The 25768-nt window shown below is 52.7% G+C and overlaps 1 protein-coding gene across 5 annotated transcripts in view; it reads right to left on the bottom strand.

Annotated features, from left to right (window-relative positions):
- Positions 1 to 25768, bottom strand: part of Znf423 (zinc finger protein 423) — a 304941-nt gene that overhangs the window by 108973 nt on the left and 170200 nt on the right. For all 5 annotated transcript variants that reach the window (XM_052727722.1, XM_052727723.1, XM_052727726.1 and 2 more), the window contains 2 exons: positions 14303 to 17517; positions 7684 to 7768 (listed from right to left, as the gene is read on the bottom strand). In XM_052727722.1, coding sequence (XP_052583682.1) covers positions 7684 to 7768; positions 14303 to 17517 — 3300 coding nt within the window. The remainder of the gene's footprint in view (positions 1 to 7683; positions 7769 to 14302; positions 17518 to 25768) is intronic.

Raw genomic sequence — 25768 nt, 5'->3', positions numbered from 1 at the left:
TGAGCTGTCACCTGCGCCACAGACTACCAGCAAAGAAGGAAAGCAGAGCTGAGATCGGTGAGGTAGGGTTTCGGCCTTGTGGTGAGTTCATTGGAGTCCCTGGATTCAGCCACACCTGAAGCCTGCTACCCACGTATGCCCAGACTTTGCTGTGACATGAACCAATAGTAAATTTTTTTTGACTTATGGCCTAGAGTTTTACCTGATGGCACCCTGAGGGAGCCCAAGCCTCTGCCTGCACAGACCTTGCTCTCACCACCATGGCCTTTACGGCACTCCACACCCAGTAAGATTTCATTTCTTTGGACTATTCACATCTTGGTACACGGAGCAAACTTTTGATACTGACATGCAAATTTAGTAAAAATCTACAGGACAGACTCAAAGCATTAACTTCCTAAAGGATCCTGCTTAGAAAAGCTTCCACCGGTGCCCTGAGTTTTCATTCTGCCCCAGGCTCACAAGGTCATGACGTTCATCTTTACGGATCTATCCCCCTTCTCTCCAGTTCTACATCCAAAGGTGGATAAGCTGGCCACACCCCCATCCCCACCCCCACACAACACTACAAGGCCAATCAGCTAGGGCAACCCCAACTGCTGCAGAGCCCTGCCATGTGCTCCCCACCAGGCCTCAGACGCCCACAAGGTCGGGAGCCACAGCTGGGTCCAGAACTAGTACAAGGCTCTGATATCTACTGGGTGCTCCGGACGCAGGAGACCACGCTCGGGAACGACCACTAGCCACAGGCTCCTTGATGTCTCTCTCTCATCATGCTGGGTAAGTATCAGCAGGAAGCAGATTCAAATGAAAGGGAACCAAGCAGTGTGATCCACAAAGGGCCTTCAATCAGTTCAACGTCATAGGCCGCCAAGCCCATGGAGATGTGTGAGAAAGAAAGGATGGACATACTAATGACCTGGTCCATGCAAGATGGTGCCCGGCCTGTCCTCCACCATCCAGTACCAGCTTTGTGGCTACTGCCTCCTGGCATCCATCCCGCCTCTTCCCCTTCCTGCTGGCTCTCCCTCCTTGGGCAGATAACACTCTAATTTCTCCTTGAAAATGGCTCACACTTCCTGGGACATTTAGATGCCTCAGTTCCTGCTTCTCATTCTCTTGTCTTAGTTTGGGACCTGAAGAGTGCAGGGGACACTGTCCATGACCCTCCATTCCTTCTTCTCCCAGCCTCTCCCAGCCCCATTCATACCCACAACACAGTGACACTTGTTCCCAAGGCCAAGAGACCTTTCTGTGGTTTGTCATACTGAACCAACACTGTTCTGGGGACGGCCTCCTGTCTGCCTGAATGGCACGTGCTCCTCACTCACTTCTTGAAGATGCCTCTGCTGCCTTGATGGATGTGCAGATCTGCTTCTTGTACCCAGGTTTCCTGTTAAACTCCCTGCCCAGGGATCCATGGTCAGCTGGATGCCAGCACTCAGATCCAACATCTCAGGTAAGCCAGCTCTCTCATACACTCAAGCGCACTAAGTGGGAGGAGATTGTGAAGAGGTCTAAGGAGCAGGTTCTTAGTCCTCAGGTCTGAGTTCAGATCTCCACCTTGCAATTTCTCACACTCAATCTTCATATGGAGGGGACAGTCACAGACCCTCTCAACAGGTACCACAAGGCTTAGTGTGTCGTCAGCGCACACAGACACTGAAGGATAGGCCTGTTATTCGGTAACCCTCACAAGACATAACTGGTCATTGCCAACTACTTTGCCAGCCCGAAAGCTCCCGTTCTAGAACAACATTCTCTTCTATCTGTCGTTCATGAGGAGGTCATTCAAGATCTCTAAGTCACTCCTAACTTCTTCCCTATGCCCAGACTCAGCACCCTGTCCTTTTCCCACCCACCTCACTGTTCTCTGTGCCCGTGTCTGCCACTGCCAAAGTCAGCCTCTCCTTCCTATGGCCTTTACTGTTTCTTCCACCTGACACCCCCCACACACATTTCTTCTTATCCTTGGACACTCTGGTTAGATACTGCCACCTCCAGGAAGCCTTCCAGGCACGCTCACACCGACCAGCACAGCTGAGCCCACATCTGAGACTGGTGACATTATGTTGAACTTGAAGTCACGCTCCCAGTTGGACGAACAGTTCCTCAGAACATGCCCAGAGGATCTTAACCAGGTTTGCTGAACGTGACGTTACGAGGCCACTGATAGGGGAAATCCCAACTATAGACCTCTTTCCTCTTCTTGAAAACGACACACACGTACCAGGAAAGTCAGAGTGTGATAGCCGCACCATTGGAAAGAGTCAGAGTGCTTGGCCACCAGCTTTCTGGAATACACCAACAAGAAAGCTGAGCAAAGTCAAGGAAACTGAGTCCTGCCTGCTCTCTCCCCTGCCCGAGCTGTGATGGCTTATTGGCTGTCTGTTCAGGCTTATTACTCTGACAGAACAATTCCAAAACCCAAAACACAGTCTCTGGGGAATGAGAAGTTATATCACATACTGAGGTGAACAGAGGCTCAGGTCTGGCGTTAACCAGAATCAAAGGCACCATTACGGAGCCTGGCAGGGAGCCTTTCCTTTCCCTTTCCATGGTAACCTCTTCGGTCTGATTTGAGAGTTTTCTGTCTCCCTAGTGCGAGGGAGATCTCACTGATTTCCACTCTCGACAATTCCCCTGGGACCAGCCAGGACTCTCCTCCAAAATGCTGTGAGCTGGGCCCACAGGGGGTCCCAGACTTCCAGAGGGTAGCAAGTAGGGTGGGTGGGCTGGGGACTTCAGGCACTTAGATACACCACCAGAGACGCGCGCTCTTTCTCCCCCCAACTCACACTCACATTCACACAGCACACAGAGCCCACCCCCACACCTCAGAAGGATTGTCTATTTTATATAGCAAGGGAGAAGCTAGGAGGCCAACACTAGGGTGTGCTTAAGTCCTGAGCAGAAGGTTCCATTTCCAGCCCAGCCCCTGACAGGCACCCAGGGACAGGGGCCAGCAGGACATGACTAATGTCCCATGGGGAAAGCCTGGCCCTGCCTGGCTGCCCTCCAGAGAGCCCATAATCATTGTCCAAGGACACTGAGGGCAAACAATCCTGAGGAGACATCTCAAGGATTGTCCCTCCCCACCCTGACTTTCTTGGGGCTCCCTCAGGGGTCCACGAGGCCCTAAGTAAGGGTAGCCAGAGGCCCCTAAGGTGACAGCCAGTTTCTCATCTTGAGAGTAAGTTCTCAGACTTCATCCAGACTTTATCAAGTATCCCCATCCCAAAGAATCAAAGAACAGATGCCTATTAATGGTCAGGAAGCGGCCAGGCTGCCAGGGCAATTGGCTTCTCAAAGATTTTTAGATGCCCATTGCAGGCTCTCAGGCCTGTAATGACATGGGATTTCAAAGGTGACCCTATGTGGAAAGGCTTCCAAAAATCCTTGTCTCCAGCAGATCCAAAGTCCCATTGCCACAGCAGCCCTGAGAGGAACTAGGAAAATGCCTCTAAGGAGAGAAGCATCCTGAGTGATTCCAGTGCCCAGCATATCCAGGCAGCAAATCCACTCAGAGCGTCCACCCTTCTGCTACCAAAAGGCTAGTTTACCAGCCCCAGGGGAGTTCTGCAGCAGCCTGGGCCCCAGAGGAGACCTGCCTCAGACCCCCAAGTGCCCCCGACTTTACGAGAAGGCTGCCAAGCTGAACAGCGCCACTTTCACTCCCATGTCCCCCTGGTTCGGCTGAGGGGAACTGTTACTCAGGCCAGCTCCAAGGCAGTCACCCTGGACTCAGGCCATTTAGCAAGTGTCCCTGAGGACTCTGGGCCCAGCAGATTTACTGGGACTGCAGAACCAATTCTACTTAATGTCTCCTGTGCTCAGGGCTTCTGTGCTCACAGCACCAGCCAAATGTCCACATTCGGTCCACTCCTGCTTGCCTCCACGCCCCTGGAAGGCAGAAGGTACGATTTTGTACTCATCCCGTCTTGTTCTCTACCTCTAAACACTGCGCTCTGATACATGCTCCTAAAATTCTCAGCTCAGTCCAAGCCACAGCCTACTCCAAAACCTTCAATGGCACCCTAGTGTTTTAGCTCAAGCCTATATACACAGGCCGATGGGGACTAGACTGGGGACACAAATGAGCCATACAGCCCTATGTAGCATCAGGCCTACCCCAGTGAGCCTGCGGATCCTGGGAGGACACTTGCCCACGTGTCTTGCCCCCAGGGAACAGCCACTGGTGGCTCCCGCACACGCGCGCTGCCTGTACAAAGGGGAATTCCAGGTGCCGCCTCTTCTAAAACTTCAAGAAAATCCAAACAAAACATCAGGCAAGAGGATGGATCCGGTCCAGTGATGGACCCAGCCTAGAGGGTAAGTCCAACTCTAACCCCCTTCTTTGGGTATCTGAAGCCCCCTGTGACTGTGCCCACAAACCACCTCCCCGTCTTCACTGCCATGATGTATGGCCATGTGCTGGCCCACCAGGTGGAGTCCCACAGCTCTTCCATGCTACTCATGTCCCTCTGCTGCCACAGTCCTCCTCTGAAGGGCTGGTCCACACCTTCATGGCCAAACAACAACAACAAAAAGACTCTTTTTTCCTACGCTGAGCTCCCCTCTGCTGAGACAGCACTACCACAGAGAAAATTCCTCCTCATCCTCGAGTACCCAGGCAGGCCCTTCTGATCTACAGAACTGAACTGGGGCATCAGAATCACTCCAGCACAGATCTGGATGTCTGTCTGCTTCCTCTAGAGACAGGGACCCATTGTCTCTGCCGCCATAGGCCAGGATGGGGCTCTCAACACAATGGAGAGAGCCTGGCTGCTGTGGACCAGCTGTAAGATCTTGAAAAAGTCATTTAAGTAAGTAAGGCCTCTGCAGGCCAGACCCTTCTGTTTATAAGAAGGGGACAAGCCTGGCATCCTTCTCAGAGTCCCTAACTGCACGGCTGTGCCCTACAGTATCTTGAGCAGGGCGTTGTAAGTCTTAAGAGCAAGGCTGTCGCCATTTCACCCTCAATGGCCCCTAGAGGCCACATGGCTCTTGTGGTCCTGCTCCACTGCTGTCCTCTGACGGGGAAGGGTGAGGAGGTAAGGAAAGGGCAGCAGCTGGAAGAAGAGGGGAGGGTGACAGGCACTACCTGGGTCACCTGGCTCACGGGCATCCGTGTCATGTCTTCCGCTTAGGGGGCTAAAATCTCTGGTCCCAAGACCCTCCACTCTGAGCTGCTGGAGACCAACAGCTCCCACATATCCTGACAGCAGACCAGGTCTCAGTGACGCAAGTCGGTGTAGATGAGGAGCCCTGCCCGCCACCACTTAGATGCTCCCATGGAAGCCCAGCTCTCAAGCAAAGCTAAAGGCCCATCACATCCTTTTGAGGTCCTGTACTCTGGTGGTGAGCGGCCCTTTTGCCTTGCACCTGAGGACAAATGCTCTCCAGGCCATGTACGAAGGAGATATGGAAGAGCAAAGGGAGGGGAAACACCTTGGTAATCACCATGGTCCAATTAGCCGGCTCTCGCCCTCCATGCTTACAAACAGGAGCCATGTTGCCACCTGCTCTGGAAGCAAACATTTTCAGATCTCTCCATCGGCACCTCCCTGGCTCTCCCGAGAAAGGGTCCCACAGCCTGCAAATGACAGGGCAGCGTCCCTTCCTGCACTTTGCAGGGGCTTTCAGGCAGACGACATTGAAAAACCACTAATCTCCCTGTCAGGCTGAGCCCCCTGGCCCACCTGCCCTTCCTGGCTCTTTCTATCCATTCGTTGCCAAAGAGCCCACCAAACACATGGCCATGGTCTCTGCATGCAGAGGACAAACTCCACACCACCATAGGCAGAGACTGATCAGGTGAGGGGTGAGTGGAGACACTCGGCACCGGAACCCACTCAGTGGGGTGTACTACAGCTGAGTGGGGACCAAGGGACCTGTGATCATTTTGTACCATCCCCATTAAAGGGAGCCTTGGCTGTAGCTCCCTTCATGTAGCCTGTGGATGGCATGACAGATGAACAGGAGCAGACGGCCCCACATTGTTGGCTACATCAACATGCATCCATCGACTCTGAGAATTGGTATGTCACTGTCTACTGAAGGTGAACATCACACAGCCTGTGATCCAGTAATTCCATGTCTGTTGCCATATTCCCCCATACACACACACACACACACACACACACACACACACACACACACACACACGACACATTATATCACCTACAGTATAGAGTACCTAATATTCCCGTGCAGGTCGCATGTATACATTCACTAACAGACATGTCCAGCACCCTAGTCACAGCAGTGTACTCTGTGAAACAACCTGGAACGAGCCAGGAGGGAGCCACTACACAAAGGCATGTTCCCATGATGGAATAGTCCATCCTGAAGAGAAAGAGTGGGAAGAATGAGCCTCGGACAGAGGCAAGCATGGGAAGAGGGCAAGCTTCCAGACACCGTGAGTACAAACAGTGGGGCTCCATTCACAGAACACACAAATCAGAGACACCCAGCTGTGCTTTGGGACGGCAGGATGCGGGCAGGCTCTCGCTGGTAGCAGGGGGCCTATGGAGTCAAGAGAGTTAGTTGATTGGGGTGCTGGGGACAGCTGGCTTTCTTGATCCGGGCACTGGCTATAGAGGTGTGCTCAGATTCCAAGACGAGTGTGTAAGGTTTCTGAAAGTGTGCAATGAAGGGTTTTGTTAAGACCCAAATGAAAAGATAGTGGGAGAAGGAAAGTGGAGATGGGGCAGGGGGCAGGCTGCTCTGGTTGACAAGACTCTCTCTGCTCGGACCACGGGATGTGGGAGGTGATCAAAAGTCTAAGAAAAACCCTGGGTACTGATGTTGCAGGACCTTTTCGAGGCTGGAGCTGTCAAACAGCCATCCCATCACACCACAAATGGCCCCTGGCATTACAACTGTGTCCCCTTGCACGACAGCACAGCCATAGTACCTTCACTTCTGAGCCAGGCACCCCCAGCTGCTCAAGGTCAGGAAGAAGTCCCTGCATCCCTGGGAATGCCGGGCCATGTGGGAGCTCCATGGAATTTTGAAAACTCCCCTTCTAAAAAGAGAAGTTTCCGCCAGGTGGTGGTGGTGGTGGCGGCGGCGGCGGCGGCGGCGGTGGCGGCGGCGCATGCCTTTAACCCCAGCACTGGGGAAGCAGAGGCAGGCAGACCTCTGTGAGACTGAGGCCAGCCTGGTCTATAAAGTGAGTTCTAGACAGCCAGGACTACACAGAGAAACCCTGTCTTAAAACAAAACAAAACAAAACAACTTTTCCAAGTTCAAATCCACTTGAAGAGGAACAGGAAGAAAACGGGCACAACTTTGTGAGCATTCTCTTCTGACAATCCGCCCAAGGAACTCATCACATGGCGTGGGGAAACATGAGCAGTTAAATGTATTCAATGTCATGACACACAGAATTGAAGCATAATTGCCCCTGAGTGCTCGGCAACCGGAAAGCACTCGTCGCAGAAATGGGGGGAAATTTATGCCGGGAAATGGAAGCAGCTGTCAGAAGTTTGATTGCAGTGTGAGTGGCGCCTTGACAAGAAGGCTTAGGCAGGGCAGGCACTCCCACCCTCCATCTTGACTCCCACTGAAATGTCACAGAATCAAAGACCACCAACCATCCCAACGGTGAGGAATGGTGGGGAACCATCAATTTTCCAGCCCTGGCGATCAGACCCGTGAGGGAGGACGTGCTCTTACCGATCATGTGGTTGGCAACGTGGATCTGGATCTCTCTCTCATTCTCGAAGGTCATCTGGCACTTGATACACTGGTACGTCTTTTTCTGTTTGGGAATGTGAGAAGAAGGAATCAGGTAGGCAGAAAGCCAGGTCCTCAATAGCCTGGCTCAAGATGTCCCAGAGTGGTTTGGCCTCTCCCAGCCATCCCAGTTCACTTTCTTCCCACCTCGCTCCAACTCTAGCCTCATCATGGCACAGGCCACCTTCCAAAGGGCTGCTCCTCTGCTGGAGCTGAGATAACTTGCTGTGTGTCAAGGTCAACTTTCTCAGGAGCCAAGGGGGTTTGTCCATGTGTCCACCCACCCACCCATCTACAAGTATCCCCACCACTCCAGTTTGGGTATGGCGTGCCCCATATAATCTCTTGCATGAGAGGTGTGGTTTGCCAACTGGTGAGATTTGGGAGAGTGCTTGGGTCCTGAGAGTCCCGGCCTGATTGATGAAGCAATTCCTTGACAGATTCATGTATGATGGTACTATGTAGTAAAAAGTGGGGTCTGGTGCGAGGAAGTAGGGGCCAGCCCTGGAATAAAGTATCTTGTCCTGTGTTCCTTCTTCTGCTTCCTGTCCACCACAAGGTGAACAGTCTCTGGCACATGCTCCTGACATCATCATGTCCTGACTCACTACAGGACCTGGAAACACAGAGCTAAGAAAATCTGGAATGAAAACTCTGAGACTGTGAGTTAAAATACAGCTTTTCTCTACTTAGATTGCTTTTCTCTGGTATCTGCCTCTCTCTCTCTCTCTCTCTCTCTCTCTCTCTCTCTCTCTCTCACACACACACACACACACACACACACACGTATCTGTTACACACACACATACACATACACACTAGTATCTGTCACACACACACACTCAACAAAAAAAACCGTAAGTAATGCACACCTGTTTATCCACCACTCTCACTTCCATCCGTACATCTACTCACACCACAGCCTCCACACATCCACTCATACCACCTACTTTGCATTTGTCCATCTATACACACACGTACCACCTATCCACCTGTCCACACAGCATCTATCTACCCCATAACCCCTTCATCTGCTGGTCCATCCTAACAACATTGCGCCTGAGCAGGGGATGCTGCTCCCAACAGTTCCAGCGCTCACGGATGGCTCAGGAATTTGTCATCTGTCCTGGGTACACATGGCCAAGTGGCCTGCAACTGGTTTATAACACACACTGGCCACTACCAGCTGCCTCTGGAGGTAAGTGAAGGCAGAAAAATAGAAACCAGCAGACTTCCATGCTCGCAGCTCAGCATGAGTGGCTGTGAGACCTGCCTCACAGGGACAGAAGTGGCGGACCTGTCATGCATGGCTACGGGGCATTTTGAAAGGATACAGGTAATAACAGGACTCAGGATAGCCAAGATTTTTAAGAAACCACTATGGTTTCTGAGGTGTTGGTGCCTCACCACTGGAAAAGGTGACAGGATTTCTAACCTTGTAGCTAAGGACCCAGGAGCCACTCTGAGCTACAAAGCCAGGATGAGTCACCAGGGAGCTCAGGGCCCAGCTCCACCCAGGCTCCATCTGCAGGCTCTCTCATGGGGCAGCCTTTCCATCTTGGAGAACTCAGCTCAATGTCACAGCTTTGTGAGAAGCCTTCTGTTCCCACCCCCGGGTGAGCTCAGGGCCAGTCAGGTCCCCCAGCTGATGCCCAAAACAGACTGTCCTGCCTGAGTGATTCATCTGCTCCTCACCACTCCCTGAGCACCCAGAGGGCGGGAATGTGTAGTGTCCACCCAGTAGTTCAGCAAGGACTCACAAGCAGGACCTGTTGAACATGTGAGCAAAGCTGCTGAGCAATATGCAAAGTGCTGTATTCGATCAGAAGGGACAGAAAGAAGACAAGGAGCTAGAGAGATGGCTCAGCGGTTAGGAGCACTGGCTGCTCTTCCACAAGACCCGGGTTCAATTCCCAGCACCCACATGGCCGCTCACAACTGTCTGTAACTCCAGTTCCAGGGTATCTGACACCCTCACACCAGTGAACATAAAACAAAGTTAAATAATAAATAAATAAATAAATAAATAAATAAATAAATAAATAAATAAATAAAAATAAATAAAATAATAAAAGTAAATATAAATAAAAAATAAATAAATAAAATAAATAAATAAAAGGAACTAGAGATGGTTTGTGTATCCTGGGTTCCTCCCACCTTAAGAGCCTGGCCAAAGGAATGCGTTATAATCACTTAACTTTTGTGGTGTTTGCTTAACTGTCCCCTCCCATTTTTTAAGCCCCATACAGAGTCTCGGTTCACAGCCTAGGCTGTCCTCACTCACAATGACGATTCTTCTGCCTCAGCTCCCGAGGACTGGGATCACAAACACCATCACATCCAGCCTGTTTAGCTTTTACTGTGGTTATTATTGAGACCAAGAAAATCTGAATGGATGGACACATGGAGAGATGGATGGAAGCTGGGGTTGGAGCGTTCAGGCTCCAGCTCCAAGCCTCTGTTCAGACTCCAATATCCCTCTGACAGTTCCCAGGTGCTTCAGGAGAACACGGAGCTCAGTGTGTTCTTAATGCAGTCCATGACACTGGTCCCAGAAGCAGGTACTCAGCTTGGAAAGGCCCCGGGAAGAGCAGGGTAAGTCTCAGAGGGCAGATTAAGACAGGGCTGAAGACTCCTGACCATTGTAAGACCACAGGGACGGAGGTCTTCTGAGGAAAACACAACTCCATAGGCTCTATTTCAGCTCAACTCCATGTTCGTGAAGAAGAGGTGCCATGGCCTCTCTACTCTCAGAACCATTCATTCTGCCTCACACATTAAACTACCTGCTCATCCTGGCAAAGGTAAGACATGTATGTCTTCAGCTCTCACTGGAACCCACATCTCATACTCTCTCCTAGAGGCCCAAGTAGTGTGTGACAGAAACATGGGCACTGACTACCCAATATACCTAGATTCCTAAGCGTACACGTATGACTAGCATGCAAGCAAATGTGCACACACGCATACACACACACACACACACACACACAGACTCACCATCACCAACACTTCCAAACTTGGCTCCAACATCTACTGGGTCTGCCTTTCTTCACTAGCATCCCAGAGAAAGCACGGCCACCTTCTCCTCCTCTTGAGCCTAGACCACACTAGGAGACATAACAGAGGCAGAAACTGACATTCAAAACACCTCCTGTCACAAGGCCCTTCTCCAGGGGCAGTCCAGAAACACCAGAGCTGAGGCCCAGGACCTGTGGCCGGGGGCTGCTTCCCCAGCACAGTCCTGAACAATCTTAGAACAGAAAGAATCTCACCCCAGAATAAGGCAGAAAAGCGAGGGAGGCAGGGTGGAGCTGCCTGGGACCCTGGCAGGGAGAAGAGTCAGTTCCAGAGTGTCCATCACTGTGCTTACACTCAACATGCACCGAGCAGCCACTGCATGCTGACCACATCCTCCCTCTACCCTTTCATACTCCACACAGAAGAAAGAGACCCTGCAGTTCCACAGGCCCCGTCATCGGGTCTAAGCCCCAGCCGTAAGCAAGGGGACTGGGACTCCCTGCCAGGCAGGCTCCCTCTGGAGCTACTTGTTAAGCTCTTCTGGGCTCCAGGGCCCAGATGTCTCTAAATAGTCCTGGTCTATGTGAGAGAAAGCTGGTGTGACCCGGGCACATGCTTAACCCGCCTACCTGGAAATCTGCTAGTCTGTAGAACAGGTAACGGGAGCACCCAGGTGCTCTACCTAGAATGGAGCCACCCCAGGACCTGCTGCGGTAGTGACAGGCCAGAGGTCTGCCCACACTGGCTAGAGGTGAGTCGCTGTTGTTATTACTTATGAACGGGGGGAGCTAGAAACCTCAATGCTTTACGATCCAGCTGACAGCATCCTCAGCCCCACAGGAACCCAGTCCTCTGAGATCTGGTTGCTATGGATACACTCCCAAGGGTCCCAGCCTTCCAGGCCCCAAGCCCCTGCACAGCCCCCAGAGTCTGCTCTAACATGAGTGAGTCCTGGGGGAAGCGAGGGGTGGGTGAGCAGACAGCTGGGTCCCTGGCCCCCGGCGTGCCCAGACAGGGGACAAGGTCCCAGGGGTAAGGACTAGAACAAGGAGGTACCGGCCTTTGTCTAGATCCTTTCTGCAAAAGGTCTGTCTGCTTGGGCCTCTGGGCTGGCAGGGGTGGGATTTTCAGCCTGGCGCCTCTCACATGGACCTGAGGACAGGGAGGGAAAGGCCTGGGGAGGGATAGAACAAGGCTTCAGTCTGCCTCATGTGTACAGTGTCTTCTTGGCTACTGTTCCCCCTTCCGGTTTGGAGTCCCTCAACCAAAACAGAGCCTCTCTCTAAGGCTCTTGTTTATTGTCGTGGAGACCAACCCTGTTGCTGGGGGCCAAGAGAGAACCCCTCATATAATAGGGATTTTCCAAGAGAGGCGCTCAATGCAGGGCAGCCTGGGAGGGGGAGTTCCATGAGTTCAGGGCTGGGAGTTACCCAGGGCAGCTTCCTGGCCATCAGGCCCTCAGCAAAATGATGGGTAGGCTGAAACATGGATAATCCAGGCTGGGATGCACTCAGGAAGGGCAACAGGAGCCCAGCCACACTGCCCGCATATAAGAACAGGGCTGCCCTGGGTTCCATTCCTGCTAGCTGCATCCCCATGCAGGCTGGATGGGCCATAGAGTGGCAGGGGAAAGTGATGGTCAAGGGTATGAACTGTGAACTTCAAGTCCCACCTCGGCCTCTCGATAGCTAAGGCCTGGGCAGGCAAACCCACCCCTCACGTCCTTCATGAGAATGTGCCGGAAGGAGCACTTAGATGACAAGGGACCGTCACAACCCTACCTCGGTCAGAGTGGACCGTAAGTTGGGGGTGACAGCACAGGACCCGCCCTCCGTGCCCAACACTTTGTCACTCATTTCACCCTCTCGGCACAGTGCAGAGGTCAGCATAGGGAAGGTCACACCGCTTGGCACTCACCAGTCACAGCAGGGCTACCCGGGACATCAGCTCTGCAGATATTACTATTTCCTTTGTCTGAATTACTACCCTATGTTACCAACACTGTCACATTAAGTGCTACTGCTATGACCTTCTGGCTTTACAGGAAGACACTGGCCCAGAGGAGGTCCTAGGAGAGGAAGATTTGCAGCCTAGTCATCTAACTCCACAGCCCTGCCCTCCCCAGGACTAAGTAGAATACTCCTGGCCAGCAAAGGCTCAGGGGGACAGAGCTGGGCAGCAAGACCAGTGTCCACACTCTAGATCTCTGAGAGGTGTCCCACTGACTCTGTTCAGAGGCTCAACTCCACTGACAGGTCATGAGATAAAGGGGTGCCCCAGCCTCCAAAGAAAGGCCTCTAGTCCTCCAATTTCCAATGAGTTTCACAGTTCTGTCTGTATTTGGGCACGCTTCCCTTAGCCAGGTGTCTACAGGCAGTCCCTTGGGCTCACTGGGCTTCATTAGGCCCACCTATAACATGGGGACAGGGCAGGAGGCTCTCCTCTGGGGGTTCTTCCTTCACTCTCTCCAGCCCTCTCTCTCAACCCCAAATCTGCATTCCTATCCTGAGACAGAACACCTTCAGCAAACAGCCCCATGTTGCAGCAAGCACCGGTGACAGGCCGCTTCCCCATCCTGTCCCTATCAATGGCACCAGCAGCAGCCCTTGAGGGAGAGATACCCTTGAGACCCACGTGACACCTCCTCTATCTGGAAACACAACACAAACGTGGTGGGAATTTCTAGCCCAGGCCGTCTGACGCCCAAAGGCCAAGCATGCTGCAGCCACCTCAGGTGTTCACCAACCTAAAGGCAAGGTCCTAGCGGGTGCACTGGCAGCCCACACTGCCTCTGCCTCAACCAGAGCAACACGGATGAGCCTGTGGCTCTCCTGGTTATATAAATCTCAAAGGTGGGATCCATTCCTGGCTTGCAGGTACCTCTAAACATAAGGGCTGCCCTAGACAAATCTGATGACCGCATCAAGCAATTGCTAGTGAGGGAATCAGAGCCATACCACACCCAAGGGTCTTCCCCACACCATCACGGCACCAGCTACCATGACGCGGATATGTCGTCATACGATATGTCCATGATAGGTTGTCCACAGAGGTTGTAGCGAGCACACACAATCCTAACCAATGCCTGCTTCTAAGGCCCAGGTAAACCTGTTATCACTAGGATCTGTGTTACAGGAACCTAAGACTGAGAGCCCAGAGCTGGGAAGTGACTCACTCAAGGAGACACGGGAGCCAGGTAGTCAGTCCACTCCAGACACACAGCAAAGATGCCAGGCATCATAAAAGGAACATTGACAGTGCATTAACCACTGTGCTGGGCACTTCTGCTGTATCTCACTGGGCCCTCACAACAGCTCTAGGGAATCAGGATAATTATTACTCCCATTGTACAGGTGAACCCTTGACAAACCAGACCCAGAGAAGCAAAAAAAAGTATGCATGCCACACAGCTGCCACGGGGCAGAGTAGATGTTGCCTCTCCGGGTTGCTATAAGACATACCAGCAGAAAGTACACACACAGGCCTCCATTGATCCCCAAGGAGGAGATGACAGGCATGATTGCCAGGCTGCACTTACCCGGGGCACTGGTGACGTCTGGGCACCTTTCCGGGGCCCACTGGTCTCTGGCGTAAGATCACGGTGGTCCACCTGCATGTGGCTCTCCAGGTCCTCAGCACTCTCGAACTTCACGTTGCATTCGGGGCATCGGAGGCCAGCACAGGGCCTGTCAGCAGGCTCGGGTGGGGCCAGGCCACCCACCTGTCCATTGGCACTACGGGCCATGCAACCGGCACACAGGCCATAGGGCAGCCCATTGACATCAAGCCTGACCAGGTCCTGCTTGCTACGGAACTCTTTGAGGCACAGGGCACACTTGTAGAGCTTCTGCAGCCCCTGGCCATTGGGGGAGGATGCAGCCGAGCTGCCCGCCAGCTTCTGCATGTGGAAGGTGCCGTGGATCTTGAGCTCCAGCGTGGAGGTGACAGTCTGCATACAGACCACACAGCGGAAGCCAGTGAGGGAGTTGCGCAAGTCGGGGTGCATCTGGCAGTGCTCAATGAACTCCTCCTCACTCTGCAGGGGCATTTTGCAGATGCGACAGGTGCCTGTGTCCAGGCTCTTGCTGTGGGTCACCTTGTGCTCAGTGAGCGTCAGCAGTGAGGGGAAGCGCTCGCCACAGATGGGACACATGTAGTGCTTGGCAGGGCCCCGGTGTGTCTGCAGGTGTTCCCGGAGCCCGTTCTCTGAGAAGAAAGTCCGTGAGCACACATTGCATTTGTGGCTGCCCTTGATGAATTCTGCCTTCTTGCGTGAGCCATCGTCCTCGCCGGGCCGGATGTTGTGATCCCGAAGCCGGTGGTTCTGCAGCAGCACCTCCATGGTGTAGGCTGCACCACAGATGTCGCAGCCATACATGGGCTCTGATGCATCCACGTCATCCTCACTAGCCTCGTGGCTGTTGGGTGCCTCAGGGTTCTTGAGCAGCATGCCCTGCAAGTCAGCGGGCTCCGCCTTCTTAGCGGAAGTGGGCGGTACCCCGTTGGCGGTGCCGTTCTCCGCCGCTGCGTCGAACACACAGTGCTTCTCCCGCAGGTGCTTCTCCAGCAGGATGACGGCGTGGAAGGCCTTGCTGCAGAACCTGCAGTTGTACTTCTTGCTGTGCGTGGTGATGTGGCACTGCAGCTCCACCTCGGTACTGAAGGTCTCACCGCAGAAGATGCACTTGTGGGCCTTGGCCGGGTTGCCGAGGTGACTGTGTTTCACGTGCACCTGCAGGTCAGCCTCCTTGAGGAAGTCCCAGTTGCAGGCCGTGCAGCGGTACATCTTCTTTTCGTTGCTGTGTTTCACAGCCAGGTGCACCTGAATGGACACCTTGGAGTCGAAGACCTCCTGACAGAGGGTGCAGTGGTAGAGCACGAAGGTATGCATGTCCAGCAGGTGCTTCTGCAAGTCATCCACCGAGGAGAACTGCTTGTCGCAGCTCTCGCAGACGTAGTGGGTGGACGTGGTCATGTAATGCACCGTCAGATGCTGCAGGAGGGACTCCTGAGAGTCAAAGTCTTCTTTGCACTGGGGGCAGGCCTGCTTCCGAAGCAGCAGCTCCAGGTGCAGCTTCAGGTGGGTCTGGAAGCTCTCAAAGTTGGAGAACTTGAGGTCGCACTGATTGCAGGGATACTCGCCGTTGGAGATGGAGTTGGCACTCCCCGAGAGACGCTGCCGTTTGGGGGAAGACACCTCGACGTCCGAGGAGACCGGGCTCTGCTCCGCCTTGGACTTCTTGCTGTGTGCCAGTGGAATGTTCTTGTGGTTCTCCTTGATGTGCTTGGTGAGCTTCAGGATGGAGCCGAAGATAGGAGAGTTGGTACAGTAAGGGCAGGAGTAGACCTCCATGAAGGACTGCGTGGGCTGCACAACAGGAGACTCCAGCTTGGTGCTGCCCACGCTGCAATGTGCCTGTTGGATGTGCTCGGTGAGTGAGGACTCAGTGAGGAAGCCCATGGAGCACTGGTTGCAGAAGAAAGCGTTATTGCCATCCGGGGGGTTGGCATTGGGGCCACAGTGCGAGACTCGGATGTGCTCCTGCAGGCTGTTGATGTCAGCGAACATCTCGGGGCAGTAGTTGCAGTGGAAGGCGGAAATGTTGCCAAATTGCATGACAGGGTAGGCGTGGCTCTTGTGCAGCTTGCGCACATGCTCGTTGAGGTTGTAGAGTGTGGGCATGGAGTCTAGGCAGATCTGACACGTGTGGGTCTGCTGAGGTTTATCCGCATGGATGGTCTTCAGATGGATCTCCAGCACGGCCAGGCTGGTAAAGTCCCGCTTAGAACAATAGGGGCAGCTGTAGACCACCTTGGACCAGCTCTGCCCATCATCCCGCATCTTCTTCTGCCCCCTCAGCGGCTTCAAGGTGGAGTCTGGCGTGGATCCCCGCTCCACAGAGGCGCTGGAGTCAGGGGTGGCGCTGCTCATGGAAGCCACACTGCCCAGCACAGGGTCAGGGCTGACACTGTGATTACTGGAGTCAGGCTGCCGGTGGCTGTCCAGGTGGCAGTACACACCCTCCACGGAGGAGAACTGCTCGGGGCACATGGGGCACTTGTGTTTCTGGTTGGCGTGGGCTTGGTGGATGTGGGCAAGCAGCGTGCTCTCGTCAACAAAGACCTCGGGGCAGTGGATACACTGCAGGTCCGCCTTCTCAGAGAGCTGCGGGTGGAGGGTAAGCACGTGCTTCTCCAGCTCCTCTGTCTGGCTGAAGGTGTCCTCACAGTAGTCACACATGAAGTCGTCCTTCTTGGCCTCCTTCTCCGACTTAGCCAGGTGTTCCTTGTTCTTCTTGTGGGCTTGCATGTGGCTCTGCAGAGAGCTGGTGGAGGAGAAGCCGCGCTTGCACACGCTGCACTTGAACGGCTTGCTAGAGCTGTGGGTCTTCAGGTGGATCTTGAGGTGGTCGCTGCGGGAGAAAGCCGCCTCGCACTCGTGACAGTGGTACTTCTTGTCGCCTGTGTGAAGCTTGATGTGCCGGTCTCGGCTCCTCTTATGCTTGAAGAGGCGGCTGCAGTAGGTGCACTTGAACGGCAGCTTGTCGCTGTGGATCTGCTCATGCCTCTTCAAGTAGCTCAGGCGGATGAAGGACTTGTCGCAGAACTGGCAAGGGTATGGCAGGCCGGTGCCTCCTTCCTCCTCACCGAGGCCGAGGTCACAACCATCTCCGATCATCTGCGTAGGTGACGCAACATCCTTGCTGGAGGGAGATGAAGCCACCCAGGAGAGCTGTGGGTCGTCATCACCATCTGCAGGGGAAGGCAGGAGAGATTAGAAGCAATTCCCAGGGCCACTGGGAAGCAAGGACAGAGCCAGCTTCTCGGCAGCTCTCAGCAGAGGCTGTGCAGCTGGCCAGCTGCTGCAGGGGAGGGCTGACGATGGGGCCGGAAGGAAGTGGACATACAGGCCTTTCCATCCACAGAGGACACGGCAGAGGGGTGGCAGGGTACTGAAGGGAAGGGTCTTTTCTGTAGTGACACTTGTCTGTACCTGTCTTTAGTACACTCCCAACACAGGAACAGCTCTCAGTCACTTCCCTGGTGGGAGGGAGGAGCGACAGCCTGGACAAAGTCACCGGAAATGACCTCACAGACCATCAGTCCCACAGGCCAAAAGGAATCCAAGTTCCCTAATTCCAGTCACATCTGGGAATCAACTTCCATCGACCCTCAGCCCCTAGTCCCCAGGCCCCCAGTCTTAAGAGGAATTCCTGCTGGTCCTTTGGGCACAGGCACAATTTAGCAAGAACAGAAAATGCCCTTTATTTTAACAGCCCCACCATATTCATGGATGGAGGAGTGATGAAGTTAGAAATTGCTGTTCCTGGTAATAGACAAGACAGGAGGGGTGTAAAATTGCAGGGCTCTCAAGATCAACTCTAGTATGCAAATGAAGCAAGCTGAGGCAGAAAAGAAGACCTGAGGTACCCAGCCAGCGGAGGTACCCAGCCAGCGTCCCCAAGGAGTTATCTTCTTTGTTTCCAGCCCTGGCTTTATCCTGCTCGCCCAGGAACCCAGGTGATAGCCATAAGGATAGACCAGGCCACCAAAGACCCGAGCCCAGGGCTAGCCGCCCTTCACTCCATGGAAGGGACTCTCTGTTCTCCGGGGACAAGAGGGACTTCTCTGGCCCTTCCAACCTCTGAGGGAAGCGAAACCAACCTTAGGGCTGGCCATTTCGGGGAAAACAAAGGCACACAGGACGCATCAAATAAAGCCGGCAAAGTTCACAAAGCACAGCGGGGGTTGGACAGAGCCAGCACGAGCAGGAAGGCGTTTGCAGGCTCAAGTTTCTCGTCGAGTGGATTTAAAACTTAATAATGAATGAAACAGACCACAGGCTGCTGCGGGCAGGGGAGAGACAAACAAAAGCCCAGATTCAGCTGCTCTGACCTTGTCTTGTGACCCCGAGGAAAGAGACCAGGGCCCCTGGCCACACTGCCAGCCTCCAGCCAGCCAGCTCAATCCTCAGAAAAACCTCACAGAAGTTGCCCCTGACCCACAGGACGAGAAGAGGATGGAGAGTCACACATTCAACACAGGCAACCACACGTGTGCACACACGCATTTTACACAGTGCTCCCCAACCCCACTCACATATCTAAGCACATGTGCTCACCACATCTTACCACACAGCTCCCCAAACACACACCTATACACTCACACAATCACACACACACACGCACTCCCACACTAATTCACAGGCACACTCACCCTTGCTTTAGTGTTGCATGTGTGTATACAGCCTGCACACCAGAGTCACAGCATTCACATTTTGGATGCCATACACACCTATGCTTAAACACATACCTTAGACACACAACTATACCATCACAGACCCAGGGCTCCTGTACAAGGCTCTCTGTAGTCACACTGCTGTTTAGGTCCACCACCAGAGCTTATTCAAAAAATAACGAGAGCTGGCTGGAGAGCCCCTCATAACTAGCACCGGGTAGGCCCCAGGCTCCCATCACAGCCCCAGTGCCCACCCCACAACCCCAGCTTCCAAAGCGTAAAGAGTTACCCCAGCTGGCACCACGGGTCCAGCTCCGCCTGATGGAGACGGCGGCGCTCCAAAGCTTCCGTTCTGTGTCTCCCGGCAGCCTCCTCACCTCTGAAGCCCAGCACCCCTAGGAACGCCCTCCTGGAGTGAGGGCACCTTCTCTCCTGGGGGCCTCACGTTACAGGCCCTTTGGCCGGGAAGAACGCAGCCGCTACCAGCTTCCTAGATTAGGCGCAGCGGGAGGCGCCTTATCCCTTGCCTATTAATTCCCAGCTTTTGCCAGCTGGGCTCTGAGGGGCACAGACAAAGGGACCCAGGGGAAGAGACGGACGGAGCTGGGACTTGCTTGGCCTCTCTGCCCACTGGCCAGGTTCAACTAGCTTTGCATTATTTTGGTATCTTAGCTCAGAAATACTCAAACTACCACAGAACCTCTCCTGTGTGCCTTGACCTCTACCAGGTGCTTTCTCACCATCACTGGGGAAGTGGAAGCCAGGGCATTTCCACATTGTACAGATGGGGAAACTGAGGTGGATCCCAGAAACAGAATCCTGGCAAATAATGAAACGACAGCAGCAGAGCTAACTCCAGGTCCACTCGCTTTCCAGGCCAGCTTCCCTATCGGCAAACAACTGAGCTGACATGCAAAGCCCCGGGGTGAGCAGGCCTGACCCTCCCTCTACGCCTCCCTCAAGAGGTAGGCAGGAATTGCTCAGGGTATACATTTCAGGGAGAAACCACCAAAGCCAGAGAAGCCCCGTAGATGCCTGATGAGTGTGGAGAAAATAAACAAGCAGGAAGGTGAAACCAGGAAGGCACTCTGCCCTTGGGACAAGCCTGAACTAGCATGTCTACAACAGTCCTGGGTTTCTAGAACCTTCCTGCCAACTGATGACCAAAGGGCAGCTACATACGCCCTTGGGCTTCCAAGTCCCCCCCCCCCCCAGCAACCCATCCACACCATGGGTGACCCTCAGTAAACACATCTGCAAAGGAAGCAGCACTGTGAGGGGTAGATGAGATTAATATGAAACCCGCTACAGTTCTGTTGGCGCCCATGCCGCAAAGATGCGCATCCACAGACAGAGCCCACTCAGGACTGCCTGAGGCTGAAAGTGGGTACCGTGGTCAGTGTTCAGCTGGCAAGCAAAGACTGTTGAGGAAATGGAAATGAACTTAGCAGTACCTGCAAAGGACCACACAGCTCTGTGGACCAGCTACAGAGGTGCTGAACTGTATACTAAAATAAACGAATGTTACAGCATGCAAATTATATTTCTATAAAGCTGGTAAACAAAAACAGTATTTTGCCAATAATAAGAATTAATTCTAATTAGTACCACTAGTGCTATTTTTAACAGCTACATCTATCTCTCACGTCCCACATGCCAGGACTGTACATGTCTGTTACCTCAATGGGTCTTTCAGCCTTCACAACACTCATGGCTGGTGGTCTCCAGGAGCACTCCATGTTTGAGAAGGAGATGCTGAGGCTGAGAGGGGTACCCACCACACAAAGCTGGATGCTTCACAGAGTTGATCCCTGCATCTCCCAATCAGGCAGTGTCCAATCCTAGGCTAACATAAGCTGCTCAGCCGCCACCACCATGAAGGGAATCATGACCTGCCCAGTTGTGCCAAGGTACCCAAAGTTCACGGCAGGGCTGACTGCCTGGCTTTATTTTCTGCAAACAAGTTTCGAAGCTAAAGGGAAATGTGCATTATTCTCCATCAACAAACCGAGCCACTGCTGAGATCATAATCATCCGAATTGAAATGAAAATAAGGCTCCTTAAAATGAAAGGGCCCAATCAGAGGAGAGGGGCATGTTGACATATGAAGTCCCATACTGACCGCCCTGCTTAGAGCCAGCTATTCAAAAATCACTTGGCCCTGGTAGTTCTCCGCCTACCTGCTCCAAGTGCGTTTTGCACTGGGGGCATCTAGCCAAACGGCACCAGAAGAAAATTAGAGAATAAGCAGGGGCCAGGGCTCCACTGGACCTACAGGGGCATCAGCAGAGGAAGGGAAGACTCCTGTTCCTCACAGTAACAAACACCCCTCAAACACTGTTAGCACTTGCCGTGTATAAGCGTGACCACCCATGAGCAAGCATTACTACCCGTAACTAGCACGACCACACACCCTCTGGCAGAGCGCAGAAAGGGATGGAAGCATGTGGAGATGGGGTGAAGGGTATCTCAAGGTCTCTTTCCAGGTGAATATTCAGGATTCAGCAACAAGTAGGTTCAAGGAAAGCCTCACTTGCCTTTCCATCTTCAAAGGAAGATTTTCTACGAACCAGGCCTTCTTCTACAACTTTCCATGCATTAATTCAGTCCACAACAGTTCAATGAGCTAAGCGTATCATTACTTCATTTCCATTTACAGGCGAAAACGATGCCCAGAGGCTGCCTTGCCCAGTGCCACCCAGCTGCCAGGCAGTAGAGCCAGGAAACAAACCTACTTAATCCCATTCAATTGGTAGCTTCATCCACAATGCTGAGATGGGGGAAATAGTGACAAATGCCAGCCCCTCAGCTGTGCCCTCCTCTAGAACAAGCATGGTCAAAGGACAGAGTGGGGAGGGAAATGACTTTCACAACGGAGATTAAAGTCATTTGAAAATGACTAATCCAGCAAAGAGGCTGGAATGAAATGATTTCTAGAAGACTTCTGCTGTCTGCTGGAGGAAAACACACACACACACACACACACACACACACACACACACACACCCCAAACATGAAAGAGGAGGAAATTTTGATAAAAATTCAATTAAGTAGAAGGAAGATTAACTGGGCTTTCGAATACATCTGCAACATAAGCAAGTGATCCCAGACCTGTGTGGTCACACTCAGAGACTGTCAGGAGGCGAGGGGCAGGATGTGACCACAGCAAATGCAACAGACTAAGGCTGCACCCGATGCACCTGAAACCGGCAGGCAATGTGGAGCAGCCACGCAGGAAGGCGGGGGCACAGCTCACAGCTGCTCCCATCAGAGAGTATCAGGGAGCTGCTACAGAGGATGCTAGGACCCAGGAGGAGGCTGGCCTAGCCAGCCCTCAGATGCACAGGAGTGAGCTAAAAAAAGTGGTCGTCCTGCCATAGGAGGCAGAGGCAGAGGAGAAAGGACCCTCCAGCACCAAGATGAAGAGACAGCCCTAAAAAGAACTTTAGCAGGGAGCCCTGCTTCCGTATCACGAGGAGTATAGCTGAAGCCCAGGAAGTTCTGGGTCTCCAAGACATTGCCAGGCTCAGAAGATCCATCAGTGTGAATAAAAAATGAAATCAACTGGTGATGTCTGCCATGAGCAAAGGTGTGTGGGAACAGAACAGTCTCAGGGCACCGAACAATTGGAAAAAGGGTCCCCCTGGGTTCCTCCTCGAAGAGAGGTTCTATCCATCCTCTGAGAAATGAGGCTTTGAGGCACGGCCCCCCAAATCCTGCTGTCAGTGCAAAGACAAAAGGACATGAAAAGGCTGCACTGAGGTCTGAAGGGGGGTTACCAGCCAGGTCAGCTCCAACCCCAGCTGATGTGAGTCCTGCCCTAAGTAGACACAAAGCTGCCTGGGTGCTCAGGAGAAGCCAGCTGTCTGTGCTCTAAGGCATACACAAACTGCTTCCCACAGAGTCAGTCGGAACCGAAATAGGTGGCCTTCCTGACACAAAAGGACCCAGTGCAGTGTGGGGCATCTGGGCATGTCCCTGCCTTCCTTCCAGGAAGCTGGGAATCCTGAGTCCTGCTGCAGCAAGAGCACTTGAACCAGGGAGTCTACAGCCTTGGTCCTCAGAGGTGGGTGTAGCTGATGCTGGCTGGCCTTAGAAATGTCACCATGCCTTCCCGAGCTAACAACACCTCTATACCATGGGTGGACTGGGTCACCTGGGGCCTTTTCCTGGAACTGCTTCTAGCAATCAGCAATGCAATTTCCCCAAGAAGCCTGAAGCTCCCAGCATACAACCCTAGGTATTTTGTGGCTTTTCTGGGTAAATTCAAAAGAAATGTCTAGATGGAAGGAAGATTCTATCCAGTCAAAGTTGCAAAGAAGGAGTGCCCTGGACCACTTTTAGGTGTGTCACTTTCACATGTGACTGATGGCAGCTGCTGACTGTTCACCTTCTACCACTTAGTGTTTCCAAGATTGTACATGGTTAGGGCAGGAAGGAACGGAGATTGAAATCTAGGGGAAGGGTCTTGATACCCCACTCCAAGAAGGAGTGTTAACAGCTCATTCCCATGGAGCAAGTATCTTCTATCTAGTTCTGTTTCTTCACCATGACTCAAATCAAGGTCTCCTGTGTGTCATTACAACCACTCTTGCTCCCCATCATGGCAGCAATGGTCAGGTTAAATCTAAAGGGAACAGCTACGATATCTCGGGCAGAGTGGAGCCATCCAATGCCCAGCCGTATCCGGGGCAAAGTTGGTGGTGGGGGAGCAGCCTGGACTGGGTGTACTGCCAAACGCCTATGAAGGAAGCAAAGGAAGCAGGCTGCCTCCAGAACCTGCACAGAACCAAACTCCGAGGCGGTGCCAAGCAAAAGCAAATGCCTAAACATGTGAACCTCTCAACCGCTAGACTGTGTGGATGTGAGACTCCCATGGTAAACGGAACTTGGGGTACTGATTAGCTGGCCTTAACACACAGAGATAATTCTGGACTATCTGGGCGAGGCCTCTGGAGTCACCGGGTCTTTAAAAGAGGGAAGAGGAGTCTGAAGTTCAGCCAGAGTGGCCCTGTGTGAGAACAAGTGAACCATTGCTGCTGGGGTTGGAGACACGTGAGTGATGAATGTGGTGACTCTGCATGGCAAGAGTTCTCTGCCACCACCTTGACCTTCGCCCTACGTGTCTATCAGACTTCTGACCACCAGAACCATATGATGACTTTCTGTTGTTTGGTTTTTTTTTCTTTTTTCTTTTATGTATATGAGTGTTTTACCTGCATATATGTAATTCCACCACTTGGAACTTGAGCTATAGATAGTTATGAGCCACCATGTGGGTGCTGGGAATTGAACCTGGGTCCTCTAGGAAGTTCTCTTAGCTGCTGAGCTGTCTCTGCAGCCCCAGACTTGGTGTTGTTTTAAGCTACATGAGGATTTGTCAGAGCAGTAGTAAGAAACAGTACGCCTCTGGGTGGCAGGAGTCGGGGGCCACCAGAACAAACACTGGGTGACAGGCAAGTGACTCAGGAGCTGGACAGTGGCCATGAGCTGAAAAAAAGGCAGAGGAATGATGTCTTTGTAAAGAAAGGGGTGGGCAGCCTTATGCGGGCTAGCTGAAACACAGGTATTGATGACAGCTGGTGCAGACGTGGAAAGGAGAGAGCAGCATTTCCCTGAAAACTAAGATCCCCTTTGACTAAAACCTAACCCAGTACGAGCCAGAGGCTGGGATACTAGACGCTAGCCACACAGAGGCAGGAGTGTCCCCCCACTGCACAGAAGAAAGAGCCTACCTACAATGGGAAAACACAGGTATGTTCTGGGTTTCCTAGGAGAACGTTGAAGGTGTTTCCTGGTTTCTTCTTGCAGCTTACAATAAGAAAGGAGAAAAAGACTAGAGGCAGAAATGTGCAAAAGGAACCAGGATGCATCCTTGGGAAATTCTCGAATTGCAAAAAGACCACATGACCTTCGCTTTTCGGAAAGAATGCTCCAGAGGGACAGCTGAGGGTGTGGCTGTGCATTCTGCTACCATCTCAGGAAAATCAAGAGGTCAGCATTGAGTCACACAGAAGCCTTCTTTAAGAGATGAAGGGTATGCCTCGCAGTCCTTCCCCAAACAAAACAAAGTGTCTGGAAGATTTAGGAGCATCGTCCTCAAGTCATCTCAACTGAGCCCAAAGGTAGACAGAATTCTCTAGAAACTGCCTCTGAAGGAGCCGCTTGTCTTAAAGGGCAATTCCCCATGAAATACACAGGAGAGCCACAAGGGTCTTGAAATTTTTATATCAGCAGAAACACTGCCAGGTTAGCCCAACAGGGAGAGAGAGAGCACAAGATGAAAGACGTCCATCACATGCCCCAAGTCCTACGAGCAGGAGCCGAGAGAGCAGAACAGCTCAGCTGCAAACATGTGCCACCTTTTGTAGATGGGAAGAATGACTCAGAGGGTGGAAGCTCAAACCCAGAAAGGGTGGAGCCATGAGCTATGAAGGATGAGGTCACTAGTGGACCAGGCTCAGACCTGGCCCTACATAACCACACACAAGGATTCCCTCTCTTGCTGTTTTCCATGTTCTCTTAAAAGACAGACTCAGGTAGACATGTCTGTAAAGGCCCCTGCAGCTCTAACAGCCCGACCAGTTGGTGAAGTTTGCCCTGATTACAGGAGCACCAGCAGCAAGTGTCTCAGCTCTGTGCTCCCTCCCAGTTTGGGTGTTTTTTTCATTCAGGACATTTTGTTGAGCCTGCTCTATATTCCATGTTTCTTCGGGTGTGGAATATACCTACACCCTTGGGTTCCTATGGTGGTATCTACCCAACC

Source organism: Peromyscus californicus, unplaced genomic scaffold (assembly GCF_007827085.1).
Source record: "Peromyscus californicus insignis strain IS unplaced genomic scaffold, ASM782708v3 Scaffold_8__1_contigs__length_139910024, whole genome shotgun sequence".
NCBI classification, from domain to species: domain Eukaryota; kingdom Metazoa; phylum Chordata; class Mammalia; order Rodentia; family Cricetidae; genus Peromyscus; species Peromyscus californicus.
This window is presented reverse-complemented; position numbering and strand designations above follow the sequence as displayed.